Source organism: Spermophilus citellus, assembly GCF_964194105.1.
Source record: "Spermophilus citellus genome assembly, chromosome: 17".
Lineage (NCBI taxonomy): Eukaryota > Metazoa > Chordata > Mammalia > Rodentia > Sciuridae > Spermophilus > Spermophilus citellus.
The window spans coordinates 2,980,792-2,999,799 of NC_138199.1; the positions used below are offsets into that span (position 1 = coordinate 2,980,792).

General features: G+C 40.1%; 1 protein-coding gene and 1 pseudogene across 3 annotated transcripts in view; one reads left to right on the forward strand and one right to left on the reverse strand.

The window, feature by feature from the left end:
- Positions 1 to 6,266, reverse strand: part of SHMT1 (serine hydroxymethyltransferase 1) — a 29,307-nt gene extending 23,041 nt beyond the window's left edge. Inside the window, exons 1-3 of one of the 2 annotated variants that reach the window (XM_081270530.1) lie at positions 6,119 to 6,218; positions 4,587 to 4,673; positions 386 to 500 (exon numbers count right to left, since the gene is read on the reverse strand). In XM_081270530.1, coding sequence (XP_081126656.1) covers positions 386 to 481 — 96 coding nt within the window. In that variant the 5' untranslated portion in view covers positions 482 to 500; positions 4,587 to 4,673; positions 6,119 to 6,218. Of the gene's footprint in view, positions 1 to 385; positions 501 to 4,586; positions 4,674 to 6,118 lie in introns of both variants that reach the window. The other variant, XM_081270529.1, reaches the window with a different exon arrangement.
- Positions 6,267 to 14,894: 8,628 nt separating this feature from the next.
- On the forward strand, positions 14,895 to 15,393 carry LOC308635790 (diphthine--ammonia ligase-like; annotated as a pseudogene). Its single transcript has one exon. The product of its transcript is annotated as a diphthine--ammonia ligase-like (transcript).
- The last annotated feature ends 3,615 nt before the right edge of the window (positions 15,394 to 19,008 follow it).

Consider the following 19,008-nt stretch of genomic DNA (forward strand, 5'->3'; position numbering starts at 1 on the left):
TACTAGCAAACGCTCTACCACTGAACTGTACTCCAGCCCCACAATCTGATACTCTTATAATATTTGCAAGGCTGTCCATAAATTAATTCATGATTAGAACCAGAGATTTAGGGGCTGGGCCTAGAATGTGTAAGATCTGTCCATCATGGTGGTTAGGGCTGGGGTTGTGGCTCAGAGGTAGAGCGCTCGCCTACCATGCGTGAGGTACCGGGTTCGATCCTCAGCACCACATAAAAATAAAAAAATAAAGATATTGTGTTCACCTATAACTAAAAAAAAAAAAAAAAAATCTATCCATCATGGTGGTTAGAGGGATAGGGAGAGGAAAAGAACTAGAGATTTAAACACCTGATTAAAAATAAGCTGAAGACCTCACAAATCTCACCTCAATGTCACTGTCCTTGAGGGGCTGCACCAGCATCTTATCATGGGAAGACCACACAGCAGGATCCCAGTGGGTCCCATTGACTGGAGTTGCCATTGTATTGGTTCCAAGTTGCCTAGAAAAATAGGAAAAGTGTATGTGACCGTAAATATTAAACTGAGGCAAAGCTCATCACAATCTGTAAGTTCCCTCCAGTTGCTAAAGTGCTGACATATTTTTTTAGCCTTTCCCTCAGAACTGCTTGGTACACACAAGCACAATCTATTGCAAAACCACAGTTCCTTTTTCTTGTAAGTTGGACACAATTTCTTGATTTTATTTGTTTATTTTTATGTGATGCTGAGGATTGAATCCAGAGCCTCTAATGTGCTAGGCATGGGCTCTACTGCTGAGCCACAACCCACAACAGCCCTGCTGTTCATTTAAAACTATGGACCAGACCCTTCTTTCTCCAACTCCCCCCACCTAAACCCTCTTCCTGGGAGGCCTTCACCTACAGTGAACCAGCATGGCTGCCTCACTATTCATATTATAGTACAGTTCACCTCTGACTAAACCAAGTTCCTTCAAGTCAAAGTGAGTGCTCAGTGTTTTTCTTTTTAAATCACCCACAGCCCAGAACAGCAATGCACGAAGAAGGAATATTTGGGTTGGGGATGTAGCTCAGAGGTCCAGTGCTTGCTTAGCATATACAAAGCCCTAAAATGGATTCAATCCCTAAAATGGTTCAATCCCTAAAAGGGATTAAAAAAAAAAGAAGAAAGAGAAAATATTTGCCAAATGATCAAACAAATGAAACAACAAATGTTGATTTAAAATATTTCACTAGTGGGGCTGGGGTTGTGGCTCAAGAGGTAGAGTGCTTGCCTAGCACACGTGAGGCACTGGGTTCGATCCTCAGCACTATTTAAAGTAAAATAAAGACATCGTGTTCACCTATAACTGAAAAATAAATATTAAAAAAAAAGTCAATCTTCTGGTCTTAGAATCCCAAAGAACAAAACTTCTTTTAAATATTAACTATTCAAAGTTAAAAAGGATTCAAAGGTAGCCAGCAACACAGGATATTTCTTAACCTTCAAAGAACTAAAGTGCATTTGGAAACCTCCCCTCTGGAGGGTCAGACCTGTGATCATTTGGGAAAACACATTCAATTCAGTTCTCCTGGGGCAAACACTGTGCTGGATTGACCTTCACCCATATAGGACTCCCAGATTCTACTTCAGCACAACAACTTGTTGCCATTTTGCCCACACAAACCATCTATTTTCTGATCTAAGATAGTAATTCTGAACCACTTATTTCCTAGTCTGGGTGAGAGCCGCAGTGTGTCCCCACACTCTAGCAGTCTGCTCCTGCTCTCATCACCCTCCCACCTGGAGTTTTCTAGCTTGTTCTTATTACCATGTAGGATTAAATACCCACTCCCACCCTTCCAGCAGTATTAGTATTAGTATTAGTACATATCCCTTTTAGACCTATACTATCTCCTTGAGTCCTAAATAAGCTTTTTTCCTGAAATATGAAAAAGGTCTGAATTTTTTTATTCAAATGGGGCTCAAGATTTTTAGTCTCATTTCAGTTAAATCTTTATATCCTGGGGCATTTTTTAATATCTTTGTTTTTTTTTAAACATTAAAATGTGTATTCCAGAAAAAATAAAAATACAACCAAGAACAAAGTCACCCAGTCACAAGCAGTTTAGGTGGACATGTCCCTTTAGATTGTGGACATACATACACAATATCCTTTTTTTTGTTTTTTGCTTTTTTAAAAATTAATTAATTTATTTTATTTAGGTATATGTGACAGCAGAATGCATTTTGATTCATTGTACACAACTATAGCACAACTTTACATTTCTATGGTTGTGTACAACATCCCATTTTGTGTGACTGAGATCGTAGTGTGTATCATGCTTTTCCACACATCATGAATATTCACCGATTCAAAATCCCAAAGCTATAGGAATATTTTTGATAACCAAGAACACACTACACCAACTCAATCTATTATCCTTTCTTGGGGACTATCCTGGGGCATTCTTTTTTTTTTTTTTTAAATATTTATTTATTTATTTATTTTTTTGGCGGACACAACATCTTTGCTGGTATATGGTGCTGAGGATCGAACCCGGGCCGCACGCATGCCAGGCGAGCGCGCTACCACTCCTGGGGCATTCTTAATTACAGTAAGAGATAGGTCCTGAAACTATATACTTTTTAAGATGTAGAGTGGAAAACTCATTTTTAGTTAATACTATATTTAGGGAACATAGTATCTGTTCCTAAGATCTGAGGGTTGGCTGAAAAACATACTTTTTTTGGTAATAAAATGTAAAATTTATCATTTTAACCATTTTTAAGTGTAGAGTTGGTGCCATTAAGTACATTCACATTGTTAAATAGTCTTCATCACCACCCACCTCCAGAACTTTCTTTGCCGAAGCTGAAACTATACCCACTAAATATTAACTACCCTTTCCCTCCTCTCCCCTGAAACCACCATTCAGTCTCCATGAAATCTGATTATCCTAGGTACCTCACAGCAGTGGAATCATCTGGGATTTGGCCTTTTGTGTCCAGCTTACTTCACTTTGCATAACGTCTTCAAGATTTGCCCATATATGTATCAGAATTTCCTTCCTTTTCAAGGCTGAAATAATATTCCACTGTATGCATTTACCATGTTTTGTTTATCCATTCATTTCTTGTGCGACATGTGGTTTGGTTCTACTTTTTGGCTATTGTGAGTGCAAATACCTGTTCAAGTCTTTGTTTTGTAGTTCTGTAGGGTATATACCACAAAGTGGAATTGCTAGATCATATGTTTGATTCTAAATAAGCTTTTGATATCTGAACACTCTATTTCACAGCTATCAGCCTACATTGAATTAATTCACTTAACAAATATTTACTGAGTTGCTCCTATGTCCCATGTTCAGTTATGTGCTAAGAATACAGAAGTTAATCAAACAGTCCCTGCTTGATGGGAAATAGATCATAAAGAAGAAAACAAGAAATACACAAAATAGTTACAGATAGTGATGATACTTATGAGGACAACAAATGGGTGTGAGCAATTTTAAGACTGTGCCATAGAAAGTGCTGAGCTAAAATTAGAGCAGTGGAAAGGAGCCAAGCATACTGAGATTTGAGGTAAGAGCAATACAGGCAGTGCAAATGCTTAGTGTAAAGCCCTAAGACAGGAAGAAGTAGGACTTGCTAAGGATCAGTATGTCAGACCTTTAGGTTAGTAATCAGGGTCCTGTGATCAAAGCCTGAGGAACAAAGCAGTGTCCACAGAAAATTAGATTCAAAGGCCTAAGGACCAAAGCAAGAACAGGAAAACAGATTTTTACCTTGATGTTATGTATTTTCAGCTTAAATGGCCTCAAACCATTTCCTAAAAACTTTGGTCTCAAGCTACTGCCCAATCCATTTGTGAAATCTTAAATTAACAACTAGTAAAACCCAGGGGGATGTGTCACAAGTTGGACACCTGGATTCAGCAGTGAAGGGCCACACATAAGGAGATGTCTGCTGAAGCTCACTACAAGAAAGGCTGTAGTAATGGCACAGATTCTGGGTTCAAATCCTACTCTGCCATGTCTTAATAAGCACCCTCAGTAACTGATACCTGTGTCTCAATATTTTCACATCTAACACAAGGATAATGATGCTCAGAAGCTGGTTGTGAGTTAAATGAAACATCAGGCAAAAGGCAATCTGAACAATGCCAGGCACAGAGTAAATACTCAAAAAGCATCAGTGATTATTGTTATTAAAAAATCCTGGGAGCCGGGCCTGGTGGTGCACACCTGTAAACTCAAAGCTCAGGAAGTTGAACCAGGAGGATCATGACTTCAAAGCCAGCCTCAGCAAAAAAGCAAGGCACTAAGCAACTCAGCAAGACCTTGACTCTAAATACAAAATAGGGCTGGGGATGTGGCTCAGTGGTTGAATACCCCTCAGATCAATCCTGGGTTAACAACCCCCCGCCCCCCCAAAGCTGAGGATTTTAGGATCTTCTTAATTACCATTACCAGTGTAACATCTGCTGAGCACCCCAGTCTAATATGGCTCACAGCAGCTGCACTGCCGTTCATTGTGTGCCATGATCCTCACAACCACAGGGAAAAAGACCTAGTAAGTGAAGACACTTACAAAGAGATCAGTCTTCCTATGCCTCTGAATCTTACCTGGAATGTTGCCACACAAGAGTATCCAGCCAGGGATTAGCTGAAGGAACTAACTTCCTTGTTGAACAACTAGACTGGAGAGTGAATCTGAGCAGAGAGTAACAAGAGGTGTGCAGAAAGTTTAAAGAAAGATAAGGACACAGTATGCATCAAGAAAATAAGAAGCAGAAGTCATCAGGACAGTGAAGATATTTAGCAAAGAAATCTAAGAGGGGAAAAAATTTAAAGTTAGTTTAGTGATAAATTTTTAGTATAATTTTTGCCACTGACATAAAATCAAATTCTCTAAATAATGATACGTGGGTGTGTTTAAGGGAAGAAAGCTCAGAATTTCCAGGCTCTGATCTGTCTTCAGAACCCCACATTGGGGCCACAAGGGGTACTGCTGGCCTGTTCCTGAGTCATAACAGTTTATGTCCAGGGTTCTGGGGCAGGCATGCAAAGTTGTTTTCTCTATATTGCAGAATAAAGCCCTAGATTCATTTCTTCCCAGGAAAACAAACAAAAAACCAAAACAAAGCCAAGAAACAAAAAACAACTTCTGTGTGTTCTCTGGAAAGCACAGAACACCAAGGGTCAGAGAGCTAACTTGCCTAAGGTCATATAATCAGAAGAGTCAGAATCTTAACTCTGGCTTATCTTTAGTTCCAAAGTCTTTTCCCAGAGCACTGCACTAGATAAAAACACAATCACCCACAAGTCCTTACAAGTCCCCTCAAGTAAGAAATTCAAAATCTGATTCCACAACTAGTGTTTCCGGTCCAATAAACTGCCTGATTGAAGGCTTCAAGTGTGCTAGCTTCAGTCGACCAAGGGTCACTTAACTTTCAGAACCCCGAAGTACAGGCACGGGGCCAAGAATCCTACAGTGCAATGCCTGTCTCCTAGAACAGAGGGTGGCAGACTGCAGGCAACAGAGATCTGGGAGCACGCCAAAGTGGACAGCAGCGAGGAACGCAGCTTTGAAAACCAATCCGCGTTTGATTCTGGGTTCTGCCATTTTGCCCAGCTCCTCTCCCCCAGACTCACCCTCCTCATCCGCAAAATGGGGAAACGCTACTACCACTGACTTGCAGTGAGGACGAGGTAAGGAGTTGTCTTCAAAACGAGAGTACTGGGGCTGGGGTTGTGGCTCAGCGGTGGAGCCCTCGCCTAGCACGTGCGAGGCCCTGGGTTCGATCCTCAGCACCACATAAAAATAAATAATTAAAATAACGATATTGTGTCCAACTATAACTAAAAAATAAGATATTAAAGGAAAAAAAGCCCGACAGCACTTGTATAAGAAAAGCGCTCAGCACTGGGCGGTTAATTATAAGCCTTCCTAACGCTACTGGCCACCACCCGCGCTACATCCAGGTGTCCAGGACCCAGAACTGCGGCTGACGGCCTTCGGACCCCTCCGCCTAGGCGCCAACCTGCAGCTCTCCCGGTTGTTTCGGTTTCCCAGAGGCTGGGGAAGCGCGTGGCGGGAAATTGGGTAGCACAGCGCCGGGGCGCCGAGGACCTAGGACCCGAGGGAGCCCACCTACCAGAACGCAGCCCAGCACGTGTATGGCTACGCCTCAGTCCCACGCCGCCGCCGCCGCCGACCGCACCACAACGGGACACCCACCTACCTGCGCTCAGCCGCGCGTCAGCCACGTGACCCGCGGCGCCCGCTTTCAACCCGAACTTGGCGCGCCGAGGCTGAGTGCACCGCCCCCGTCAGGCCCCGCCCCCGCCCCAGGGGGCGCCAAATCAGAGCCAGCGCCCCCTCCTCCCCGACGCCATTGGCTGCACTGAAGCGATGGGCGGGGCCAGGTCCGCCGGCTTGGCCAGCAGCCTCTTGGTGCAGCTGCTCGCTTTGGGGCGGGGAGTCTGAGCACCTTCAGCCTTCGGTTGCCGGCTGCTGGGGAGGCAGCGGGGATTTAGGGAAAGACAGCGAAGATCCTGGAACGGACAGTCCCCCTGGGGGGGGGCCTCTTGGGCTGTGGAGTTATGGGTGAATTTTGTTACTTATATTTAACTTTTTCAGTCAGTGAAGTGCTCATTTAAGCAGGTCAAACGTGGTTCCTTCCAACCGACACACTTAAGAGTGGGGTCCTCGACCAGGCACTGCTTTTGGCAGGGTTTTGGAAGGATTAACAGACTACAACACTGAGAAGATAACAATAAATATTCGATCTTGTTAAGAATAATTGCTTGCTGGGCGCGGTGGCACTTGCCTGTAATCGAGAGTGAGGCAGGAGGATCACGAGTTCAAAGCCAGCCTGAGCAATGGTGAAGTGCTAAGCAACTCAGTGAGACCCTGTCTCTAAATAAAATACAAAATAGGGCTGGGGATGGGGCTCAGTGGTGGAGTGCCCCCGAGTTCAACCCCAGTACCCGCCCCCGCAAGAAAAAGGGAAAGTCAAATGAATATTTTAAGCTCCTACTTTAAGAAACTAGGGGGAAAAGTCAGTAAACCGAGAGCAAGGAAATAATAAAACAAGTAAAAACAGAAATCAATGAGCTTGAAAATAGAAGAACAATAGAGGAATACCAATAAATCCCAAAGCAAGTTAGCTGAAAGGTCAAAACTGGAAAACTTTTTGGTAAGATTGACAAAGGCGGACATTGGGGAGATAAGAGAAAAAGCAGATTACAGACTTCAGGAGTGAAATAGGAAATATCCCTACAAATCCTGCAAATATGAAAGAATAACAAAGGGCAACTCTACAGACGTATTTGAGAACTGACACGACGTGAATCTGTTCTCCCACAAAGCACACATTATCACAACCTCATTCAATATTAAGTAGGCAGTTATTGACAAACCCGATAATTATTAAAGAAACTAAATCCAGAATTTGAAAACTCCAAGAGGAGAAATCTCCAGGTCCAGATGGTTTTAAGGGAGATTTTAAATAAACACTTGAAGAAGAATCAACACATATTCTATATCAATGTCTACATAATAAATCTTCATAACGCTACTGGCCACCACTTTTTTTCTCATCAAGAAAAATTGGAATTTTTTAATACTCTTTTTATGGGGCCCATATTATCTTGATAACAAAAGTAGATAAAGATAGTACCAAGATTATAAAAAGAAACCTATAGCCAAATATTCTTAGCTGAATATTAGCATATTGAACATATCAAAGGGGACTGGGATGTGGCTCAGTGGTAGAGGCATGCTCAGCATGTGTGAAGCCCTCGATTGAATTCTCACACCAAAATAATAATAGTGAATCAGTATATAAACAGAACTGTACGCCATGACAAAATGGAGTTAATTCTATAGATGCAAGATTGATTCAGTATGTGAAAACCAATTGATGTAATCCAATACAATTGATGTCATTAATAGGCTAAATAAAGGGTTACATTTTATGCCAGTTGATACAGCTATAAAACACTGATGACAGAAATCAAGTATCTATGGGCATAGTGGCACATGCCTATAATTCCAGCTACTGAGGAGGCTGAGGCAGGAGGATCCTAATTTCATGGCCAACCTGGCAACTTTGTGAAACTATTTCAAAATAAAAAAGTAAAAATGGGTTGAGGAGATAGCTCAGTGGTAGAGTGCTTACCTAGCATGTGTGACATTAAGAGAGAGAGAAAGAAACAAAAAAAATTCAAATAAATGAAGAGACATAACATATAAATGGATCGAAAGACTCAAATTAGTAAAGATGATAATTCATCCTAAATGCATACACAGATTTAACACAATACTTATCAAAATTCTTAGTAATATTGTTGTAGATATAGAAAAAATTATTTGAAAATTAAGAAAGGTAGAGGAATTGGAAGAGCTAAGAGAATATTGAAAAAAGAAGAATAAAGTGGAAAGAACCACCCTGTTCAATTTTATGACTTCTTATATAGCTCAGAATGGATACACAGATCAATTATACTGAATAGAGAACACAGGAATAAACATACACAAATACTATATATATATATATATATATATATATATATTAGTTTTAGGTGGACACAATATCTTTATTTTATTTTTATGTGGTGCTGAGGATCGAACCCACGCATGCTAGGTGAGCAATCTACCACTGAGCCACAACCCCAGGCCCCAATAAAATGATTTTTGACAAAGATGGAAATCAATGGAGGAATGTGGTCTTTTCAACAAATGGAGTAATTGGGTATTCATAGGCAAAAGGTGAATTTTTACTTAAACTTCACAATGACATGAAAATTAAAGCACCAGACTTAAGTATATTTTTTTAATAAAACTTTTTGAAGAAACAATTGGAGAAAATACCAGGATCTAGTGTTTAGTGTTTTTAAACATGACAACAGAAGTACAATCCTTAAAAGAAAAAACAGAACAAAATGAAACAACAACACGTTGTACTTTTTCAAAATTAAAGGTTATGCTCTACAGAGATACAGTTAAGAGTATGAAAAGATTCGCTACAGGGGCTCAAGGTGTGGCTCAGTATAATCACCAGTACAAACAAAAATAAATACATAGACAAATAAGTTACAGATCAGGAGAATTATTCGCAAACCACATATCTGACAAAAGACTCACATCCAGAATGCATAAAGCACTCTCAAAATTCAACAGTAAATCCAGGTATGGTGATGCACACCTGTAATCTCAGCCACTCAGCCGTTTGAGGCAGGAGGATCACAAGTTTGAGGCCAGCCTGAGCAACTTAGCAAGACCTTGTGTCAAAGTTAAAAGAAATAAAAAGGGGTAGGGATTTAGCTTAATGGTAAAGCACCCTGATTCAATCCCCAGTACTGGGGAGAGGGGTAGAAGTTTGACAGTTAAAAACCAGACAAACCAATTAGAAATGGCAAAAGACATTTTACTGACAAAGCTTTATCAAATGAGCACATGAAAAGTTGTTCAACATCACTAGCTATTAGCAGAATGAAAATGAAATCATAATAAAAATCATTATATGCCCATTATAATGACCAAAAAACAAAAAATCCTGTCCATATCAAGTGCTAACAAGGATCTGATAGAACTTGGTGTGTCAGGGTGTCGTACATTGCTGATAGTAATGAAAAATGCTACAACCACTGATAAATAGTTGTCAATGATAGAACAAACTAAACATACTTTCCATAGCTACATTCCTGGACTCTTATCCCAGAGAAATGAAAACTGTGCACATAATCTTTATACAGATGGTCACAACAGCTTTATTTGTCAAATCAACAACTGGAAAGAATCAAAATTTTCTTCAATTGGTGAATGGTTAAAACTGTGGTACATCCGTATATGGAATACTAGTCAGCAATATAAAGAAATGAATTATTGATAAAGAAAATACCATGGATGCATTGCAAGGGCATTATACTGCATGAAAAGGACAGTATCAAAAGGCTGTGTATCATGTGATTCCATTTACATGACATTTTTGAAATAATTATAGACATTTAGAACAAATTATTCATTGCCAGAAGTTATGGATAGTGTAGGGTAGGGGTAAAATTGTAGAGAGGAAAGAGATAACTAAAGGGGAGAGATCTTTCTCTTATTTCTCTGGGGTAAGTGCCCAGATCTTCATGGAAGAGTTTTGCATCTTGATCGTGGTGGCGGCTACATGAATCTACACATGTGATAAGGCATGTAGCTATATACACATTTTATCAATGTGGGTTTTCTCTTTTGATATTGTTTTCCAGTTTTGGAAGCTGTAACCATGTGGGGAACTGAATGAAGGATACACAGGATTTTGTTCTCCTCTCTTTGCAATTGCCTGTGAATCCATATTAATTTTGAATAAAAATTTAAGCCTCAAAGGGATCAGATTCACAAGTAACTGCCTTTTTGAACAAAGTTCAAACAATTTAAGATAGTAAAGTTCTGCGGGGTTGCTGGAAAGCTGAGGTGGGGGCAGGATGAGGTAGGACGTGGTGGCTGGCAGTGGCACCCGCTCCCAGGGTCCCTGCTGCCTTGGTGATCCCAGGCAACAGCCAGAGAGCACAGCGGCTCAGCTCCTGGAGAGAGGGTTGAAGAAAGCGGAGGGCAGCCGCCTGCGCCAGCGGTGCTGGGTGAAGGTCCTGCTGGGCAGAGATCATGCATTGCCTCCATTGGCTGCTGCCGGTTCCTCCTCAACCCCGCCCTGTGAAGCCACTCTACCTGCTCAGCTTCCTCCTGGAGTGGAAACCTTGCACCATTTGTGCATTGGTTTTCCTGGAAGCTTCTGCTTCTCATCTGCTATAGCTGCAGGGGAAACTTTCCTGTACAGTGGCTCAGATTCCCCACTTCCAGAATTGGCATTGGCCCCCGGCTTTGTGGGCACAAACAGCTGCCCTGGTAGCTTTCCAAGAAAGCAGAGGACAGGAGGGAATGTATTGGCATAGGTTATAAAGCACTGGGGTTTCAGATCCTGCAGTCCCCTTTCACCTGCAGGTCTGGGTTCCCACTCTCCAACCCAGCCTCACATCCTTTATCTTTTTTCCTGCCTTTCTCAGAGTCAAAAGAAGGATACTCCTGTGTTCCCCTGTGCATGCTCTGCAGGATGGAAGTATGATGTGCTCAAGTAGATGTAGCAGCCCCCTGCTGAGTGAACAGGAACATTCTTGTGTGTTTCATAGCAGCCTGATCTCCTTGATAGGTGTTTGGATATTTTGGTGTGTGTGTGTGTGTGTGTGTGTGTGTGTGTGTGTGTGTGTGTGTGTTCATATACATTTGTATATTCCTTTTAAAGAAGCTTTACGGAAGGTGTTCTGATTTTGAGGTTCAGCGGTGGCTAGCTTTAGTAGGATTTTTATTTAGCATGGGAATTGCAGAGGGACCAGCACACTGGACTCCAAGGTGGTTCAGACAAGACCCAGGGAAGCATCAGCCATCATCCTCCCGCCAGGAGCTTCTTCGTTCTTGGGGGTGTACACTGTGCATTATGAAGAACACACAGGAAGACTCTGACTGGCACTCGCTTTTTTATTTCTCAGCACTTCAGTAACAAGTGTTGGCAAATGAGACTAGCTCCTGGCCCCTGCCCAGTGGGGATCAGAATGGTTGTCCTTCTAGTCAGAACCATCCCTGTCTCTCACCTGAGGAGGGAAGGGAGTGGGCCAGGTAGAGGACAGAACTGGAGGCAGTCCATCTGGGCAATGGGACTGGGAGGCCACACTTGTGAAACATCTAAAAACATCAGGATTTTTATTTCTGGTGTGTTTACTGCACAGCTGTTTGAAATGTTTAATAAAGCTTTATAAACTTTAAGAAAGTAAGATAGCAAAGCTGGGCACGGTGGCATGTGTTTGTAGTTTCAGCTGTCAATCACGTTGAGACAGGAGGATCTCTTCAGCCAGGAGTTCAGGGCTAGCTTGGGTAACATAGCAAGACCCAGTTTCTTGATAAATAAAGGACAAAATAAATAGGAAGATAGCAAAGTCCAATTACTCAATGAATGGTATCGACAATGTCCTGTGTCTAATCAAATTAGTCGACACGCAGAGGAGGAGAGTGACCCGTAACTAAGAAAAAATATTAGGGAATAGAAAGAGATGCAAAAATGACAGAAGTGGCAGGCAAAAGTGTTCAGATGTTTAACAGTGTTTTCAACCGTAGTTATGTAGATGAAAGCACGGCAAGAAGAGAGCTCAACTAAATAAAAGGAAGTTTCGGAAAAATTAACAACAATTAATGAACTGTGATTGTCACTTATATCATCCTACTAATCTATGATGCTGAACATCTTTCCATATATTTATTTGCCATCTGTATATCTTCTTTGGGGAATATCTGTTCAGATCTTTTGCCCATTATAATAAAACAGCCTTATTGGGGTACCACTGATATATATATAAACTATATATATTTAAAGCATGCAATTTTTTGGTTAGCAAAACCATTCTGTTTGCATCTTAATTCCCCTTTGCATGAGAAGAAACATATTCCCAGGGATTAGGATGTGGACATCATTGGGATGGCCATTTATTTTTTGTCAGTATGTGTGTGTGTGTGTGTGTGTGTGTGTGTAGCTTAGTGGTAGAGCACATGTCTAGCATGTTTGAGGCCCTGAGTTCCATCCCCAGTACTGCAAACAAACAAACAAACAAGCTCTTGGAGACACTGTCCTATAGTTATTGTCTTGATAAGGGATCCCTGGTGTCATATTTTATGAAATGGAAGTTTGTGTCCTTAAATAGCGTTCCTTGATCTGGGCGGGTTAAAATGTCTGATGGGGCTGGGTATAACTTAGTGGCAGAGCACTTGTCTAGCATGCACCAGGCCCACATTTCAATCTCCAGTACTGCAAAATAAAAACATACATTCATAAATAAACAATACATTCATACATATCCCACATGAATCAAGACAGAGGAAAGCTCTGAAGCATTTAGTTGACAAACTGATTGAAACCTAATTTTGGAGCCAACATCCTCTACTACATGGGTAAATCCATTTCCTCTGCCATCCTTGTGGCTCACTGTGTGAGTATGTGTGTGTGTGTGTGGGGGGGGGGTACTGGGGATTGAAACTAAAAGTGCTCTACCACTGAGCAACATCTCCAGAATTTCTATTTTTTATTTTGAGACAGGGTCTTACTAAGTTGCTGAGGTTGACTTCACACTTGCAATCCTCCTGTCTCAGCTTCCTGAGTTGCTGATTATAGACATGTAATCTTATTTTGTTTATGCTATCTGTACTTTGTTTAAAAAAAAAAAAAGAAAGAAAAGCTAGCAGTGTCCATAAGGACAAATGTTTTCAATGCCTATTATACACTAGCTTTCATTCTTTCATCCAAGCAAAATAAAATCAGTGTATGCAGGTATGGTGGGGGGAAAAAAAAAGGTTCCTGATCATGTGCAGATCCTAATCCCTGGACTCTGTGAATATCTGTGAATATGTTATTTCACATGCTAAACGGAATTAAGTTGTAACTGGACTAGTTTTGCTAATCAACTGGCCTTCAAATAGGGAGCTTACTGGGTAGGCTCAATGTAATCATGCAGGTCTTAAAAGTGAAAGGGGAAGGCAATGCTATGGCTCTACTCCCCTTTGCTGGCTTTGAAGAAGGAGGAAGGAACCCAAAGCTAAGTAATGTAAACATCTTCTAGAAGCTGTTTAGGGCAAGAAAATGGATCCTTCCCTAGAACCTTCAGCATGAACACTGCCTTGTCCACACTTCAATTTTAGTCCATTGAGACCACTGGGATTTCTGACCTTAAGAAGTTAAAAAAAAAAAAAAAAAGTTTGCATTGCTTTAAGCCACCAAGTCCATGGAAAAATTTTGTTACAGCAGCAACAAGAAACTTATACAGTGGGTCGTGGATCCTGGAGTGTGTAATGGAGGAGAGGGAAGAGGGGCACTTTAGATAGGAATCACGTGAAAGAGGTTGTAGTAATCATTCAAATTGAACTGGTGTTCTACTGCTGGATCACCCCATCCATAGAGTATTGTGAGCTGGAATGTCTGGAGATTAGTGTGAATTAATTAGGTCACTGAGGGTGCAGCACTCAGAAGGAATTGATGTACTTCTTGTTGGACCCTGGCTAGAAGGAGTTTAAAAAAGAGCCAGAACAATGGTTGTTATAAAAGAGCAAACTTGGCCCTTCCTCTCTCTAGGACTTCCTATCTCACCATGTGATTTCTCACACATCCCCTCTGTGAAGTCATCAGCTATGATGTGGTGCAGTTGAGGGGCCCTCACCAGAGCTGAGGAGTTGCTAGTGCCATGCTCTTAAACTCCATGAACTGTGAGCTAAATAAGCTTCTTTTTAAATAAAGTTACCCAGCCTCAGATATTTCATTATAGTGAAAAAAGTGATTAATACATTTTATAAAACACTACCATATATTATATTTTATATGTTTAAAGTGTTAGTTTAATAAGTATAAAAGTTAAAATATTTTTTGTAACTGTAAACACATGAACAAAGAAAATTTATTATTTTCTGTCCTGGCAATTAGAAGTCCCAAATTGGTTTCACTGGGCTAAAACCAAGGTGTCAGTGGGATTGCATCCTTTCCTTGACTTTTTCCTCCTCCCCCTCCCCTCCCCCTCTCCCCCTCCTCCTTTTTCCAGTGCTGAGGATCAATCTTAGGGTCTTATGCATGATAGGCAAGTGCTCTAGTAGTAAGCGCATCCCCAGACCTCTTTTCCAGATTTTAGAGGGTGCCTGCATACCTGGACTTGCCGCCATTGCCTCAATCTTCAAATTTATCTATCCTGTCACTTGAACATAGCTCCTATATCACATCTCCTCCTCTGACTCTTTTTTCCCTCTTTTCAGGACTCTTATTATTACTTGGGAACAACATGGAAAATCAGGCTACTTTTTTAATTTTAAGATTCGTTCCCAGCCGCTGCACGCGTGCACGCACCCGCACTGCGCCCAGCATGATGGTTGTGATTCTGATCAGTGGCAGGAAAGACAGCTGTTACAATATGATGCAGTGCATTGCTGCTGGGCATCAGGTTGTTGCTTTAGCAAATCTAAGACCAGATGGAAACTAAGTGGGATCTGATGAACTGGATAGTTACATGTATCAGTCAGTGGGTCATCATGCCACTGACTTGTATGCAGAAGCAATGGCTCTTCCCCTCTACCGCAGAGCCATCAGAGGAAGGAGCTTGGATATAGGACGAATGTACACCAAATGTGAAGGTGATGAAGTTGAAGATCTCTATGAACTTCTGAAACTTGTTAAGGGCGTTACTAGAGTGACCTGGCTTGCTGAATATGGTGCTCTGTATCTCCAAGATTTTCAAATGCATATGGAAGTGCGCAAGCCAGGCGATTGTTTACAGGAGTCCAAATGAGCTGTGCCCTCACAGCAAGTTTGATAAACACACATTTCCTCCTTTCATCAGTTAGAGTGCAGAATGTGAAGTTTGAGTTTCCAGTTTTACTCATTCCTCTCAACCTTTTCCTGTTTAAAAAGACATACTAACTGGATACTGTTCTGTCCCTGTTTTTTTTATTTTATTTTATTTTTTTAGTTGTTGATAGACCTTTATTTTATTTATTTATTTATTTATTTTTTTAAAGAGAGAGGGAGAGAGAGAGAGAGAATTTTTAATATTTATTTTTTCAGTTATTGGCAGACACAACATCTTTGTTGGTATGTGGTGCCGAGGATCGAACCCGGGCCGCACGCATGCCAGGCGAGCATGCTACCGCTTGAGCCACATCCCCAGCCCCTATTTTATTTATTTATATGAAGTGCTGAGAATCGAACCCAGTGCCTCACATGCCAGGTAAGTGTGATACCGCTGAGCCACAGCCCCAGCTGTCTCTGTTTTTTGTTCTGCTTACTGGTAGTTGACTGCTTAGCTCAATACTTACCTAGGCAAGGTTTGGAAAACCTTTAACAATATTTAACTTAAAGGAGAGTCATCCCAAGGAGTGTCACATGAGCGCTAATTAACAGTAATGACTGCTAATCACTTTGCTTTTTATTTTCCTTTAGGAGCACTGCTATTATCCAGTGTAATTAAGTGAAATGCTCTTATATTAATGAACAATGTTGCATCCTTTTAGCAACTATTGCTCACAGTCAAGCTTTGCATAAATTATTTAACTAAAATTGATTTTAATATGTAACAGTGAGAGGAAAATCAAATTATTTCATGTGGCTAATTTAAAAATAATATTCTGACAGGAGGATCGCAAATTCAAAACCAGCCTCAGCAAATGTTGAGGAGCTAAGCAACTCAGTGAGACCCTGTCTCTAAATAAAATACAAAATAGGGCTGGGAATGTGGCTCAGTGATCAAGTGCCCCTGAGTTCAATCCCCAAAATCCAGTACCCAAAAATAAATAATAATAATAATAATAATAGTAATAATGTCATGAATTGCTGAATCTCTATAGAGAAACATATATTAGCCAGTGATATATATATATATATATATATGAATATATATGTGATATATATATAAAATATATGTGAATATATATGTGAGATATATATATATATATATAATATTTATGTGAATATATATGTGAGGTATATATATATACATATATATATATATATATATATATATATATAAATGGATTAAATGGTATATATACACAGTGGAGTTTTACTCAGCCATAAACTATCAGCATTTCCCTGATTGTTAGAGATATTGAATATTTTTTTCATATATTTATTGGAATTTGTGTTTCTTCTTTTTTTGTTAAATATTTTTTTAGTTGTTGATGGACATTTATTTTATTTATTTGTATGAGGTGCTGAGAATCAAACCCAGGGCCTCACACATGCTAGGCAAGCGCTCTACCGCTGAGCCGCAACCCCAGCCCCTCTTGAGTGTATCGTATAGGTGTATGTATTGCACTTATATGTGCAACATCACTACTGTCAAGTTTAGAAACTTTTCCTCATCTCAAAAAGGAGCCCTGTACTCTGTCTGTAACCAGCCTGTCTCCCCACCCTCATTCATCCTGAGGCAACCACTAATCTACTCTTTTCTCTTTACAGACATGTCTGTTCTGGACATTTTATACGAATTAAATCATATAGTATGTGGTCTTTTGTGACTTGCTTTTGACACTTAGCATAATATTTTCTGGATTCATCCATGTAAAAGCATATATCAGAATTTCTTTCCTACTTTTACTAGAAAAATATTTCATTGTATGAATACATTCCATTTTGTTTACCCATTCATCACTTGAGAGACATTGAGGTTGTTTCCAGTTTCTGGCTATTATAAATAATGCAGCCATGAACATTCATGGATGGATTTCTGTGTGAACTTAGTAAGGTTTTCATTTATCTTTAGTAGTCACCTAAGAGTCTACTGCTATAGGGGAAATGTATCAAGTATTTCACCTTTAATTGTTTTTTTTTCTTGCTCTTATAGTTCTACTCACAGTATCTGTTTCTTGAATCAATTATAGTGTGTGTATTTCTAGGAATTTGTCCATTTTATCTGTTATCTTATTTATTAACATAAATTTGTGTCAGCCATTATTTCTTTTTTTTTTAAAGAGAGAATTTTTTAATATTTATTTTATTTTAGTTTTCGGCGGACACAACATCTTTGTTTGTATGTGGGCCGCATGCATGCCAGACGAGCGCGCCACCGCTTGAGCCACATCCCCAGCCCCGCCATTATTTCTTTAAAAAAATTTTTAATCTCTTTTCTCTCTTCTTATACTCCCACAGAACACATTGGTGTGCTTAATGGCACACCACATTTCTCTGAAGCTCTATTCCTTTTTCTTCATTGTTTCTTTTTTTCTGACTGCATACTTTCAAGCCGTCAAGCTATAGTTAAGTGCACTAATTCTTCCACCAGTTCAACTGTACTATTTCTTTCTTTTTTTTTTTTTTTTTTTGGACCAGGGATTGAACTCAGGGGTACTCAACCACTGAGCCCCATCCCCAGTCCTATTTTGTATTTTATTTAGAGACAGGGTCTCACTGAGTTGCTTAGCACCTCGCTGTTGCTGAGGCTGGCTTTGAAATCATGATCCTCCTGCCTCAGACTCCCAAGCATCTGGGATTAAAGGCATGTGCCACTGCACCCAGTTCAACTGTTCTATTGAACCCCATTAATGAGTTTTTCATCTCAGCTATAATAGTTTTTAAGTCCAGAATTTCCACTTGGTTCTTTCTAATGATTTACCTCTCTTTGATAAATTATCTTTATTTGATGTAAAACAACAACTATGATTTAAAGAAAATAAGAAATAGTTTACTCTGAGCCAAATGTGAGTGGCTGAGGCCTGGGAACACAGATTTAAGTTACTTTGAATAAGGTACTCTAAAGTGGAAGAAGTTACATGAACTATTTTTTTTCAGTGCTGGGGATCAAACCCAGGACTTTGCACATGCCAGGCAAGTACTCTACCACTGAGCTACACCCCTAGACCTCACATGAACTTCCAAAGCACCGAACAAAGAAAGAAATCAATACATCCAACAAATATATTGGTGTGAGTATTACCTAGGTGGGTTACAGCCAAGTGGGAAAATCTATAGGTTTCAAATGCTATAGCATCCTTAGCTTTAGGGTTGGTGGAAGGTAGAGATTTGTTCAGCTTAACAATATATTATGAGTTGTTTACAAAAGTAAGTAGACTTTTTTCTAAAGAGCCTAAGATACTTAAAGATAACTTTGACTCTAGACCTGCAGCTTCCATGTTTCCACCATCAGGATGTTCTACCCTAAACTGAGATCAGGCAGTGGGGTCTTTAATATAAATGTGGGTTCTTGATAGAACTTCAACTTCATACTTTATTAATAGTCTTTATGTGATGAACCATTGATTCTACACTTTCATTTACACCATTAATAATGGCTTTCTTTAATTCTTGCAACATTTATTTATTTATTTTTATTTTTTAAATGTTGATGGACTTTTTTTTAATATTTATTTTTTGGGGGGTGTAGATGGACACAACACAATGCCTTTTATTTTTATGTGGTGCTGAGGATTGAACCTGGGTCCGAGTGGTAGGTGAGCGCTCTGCCACTGAGCCACAACCCCAGCCCT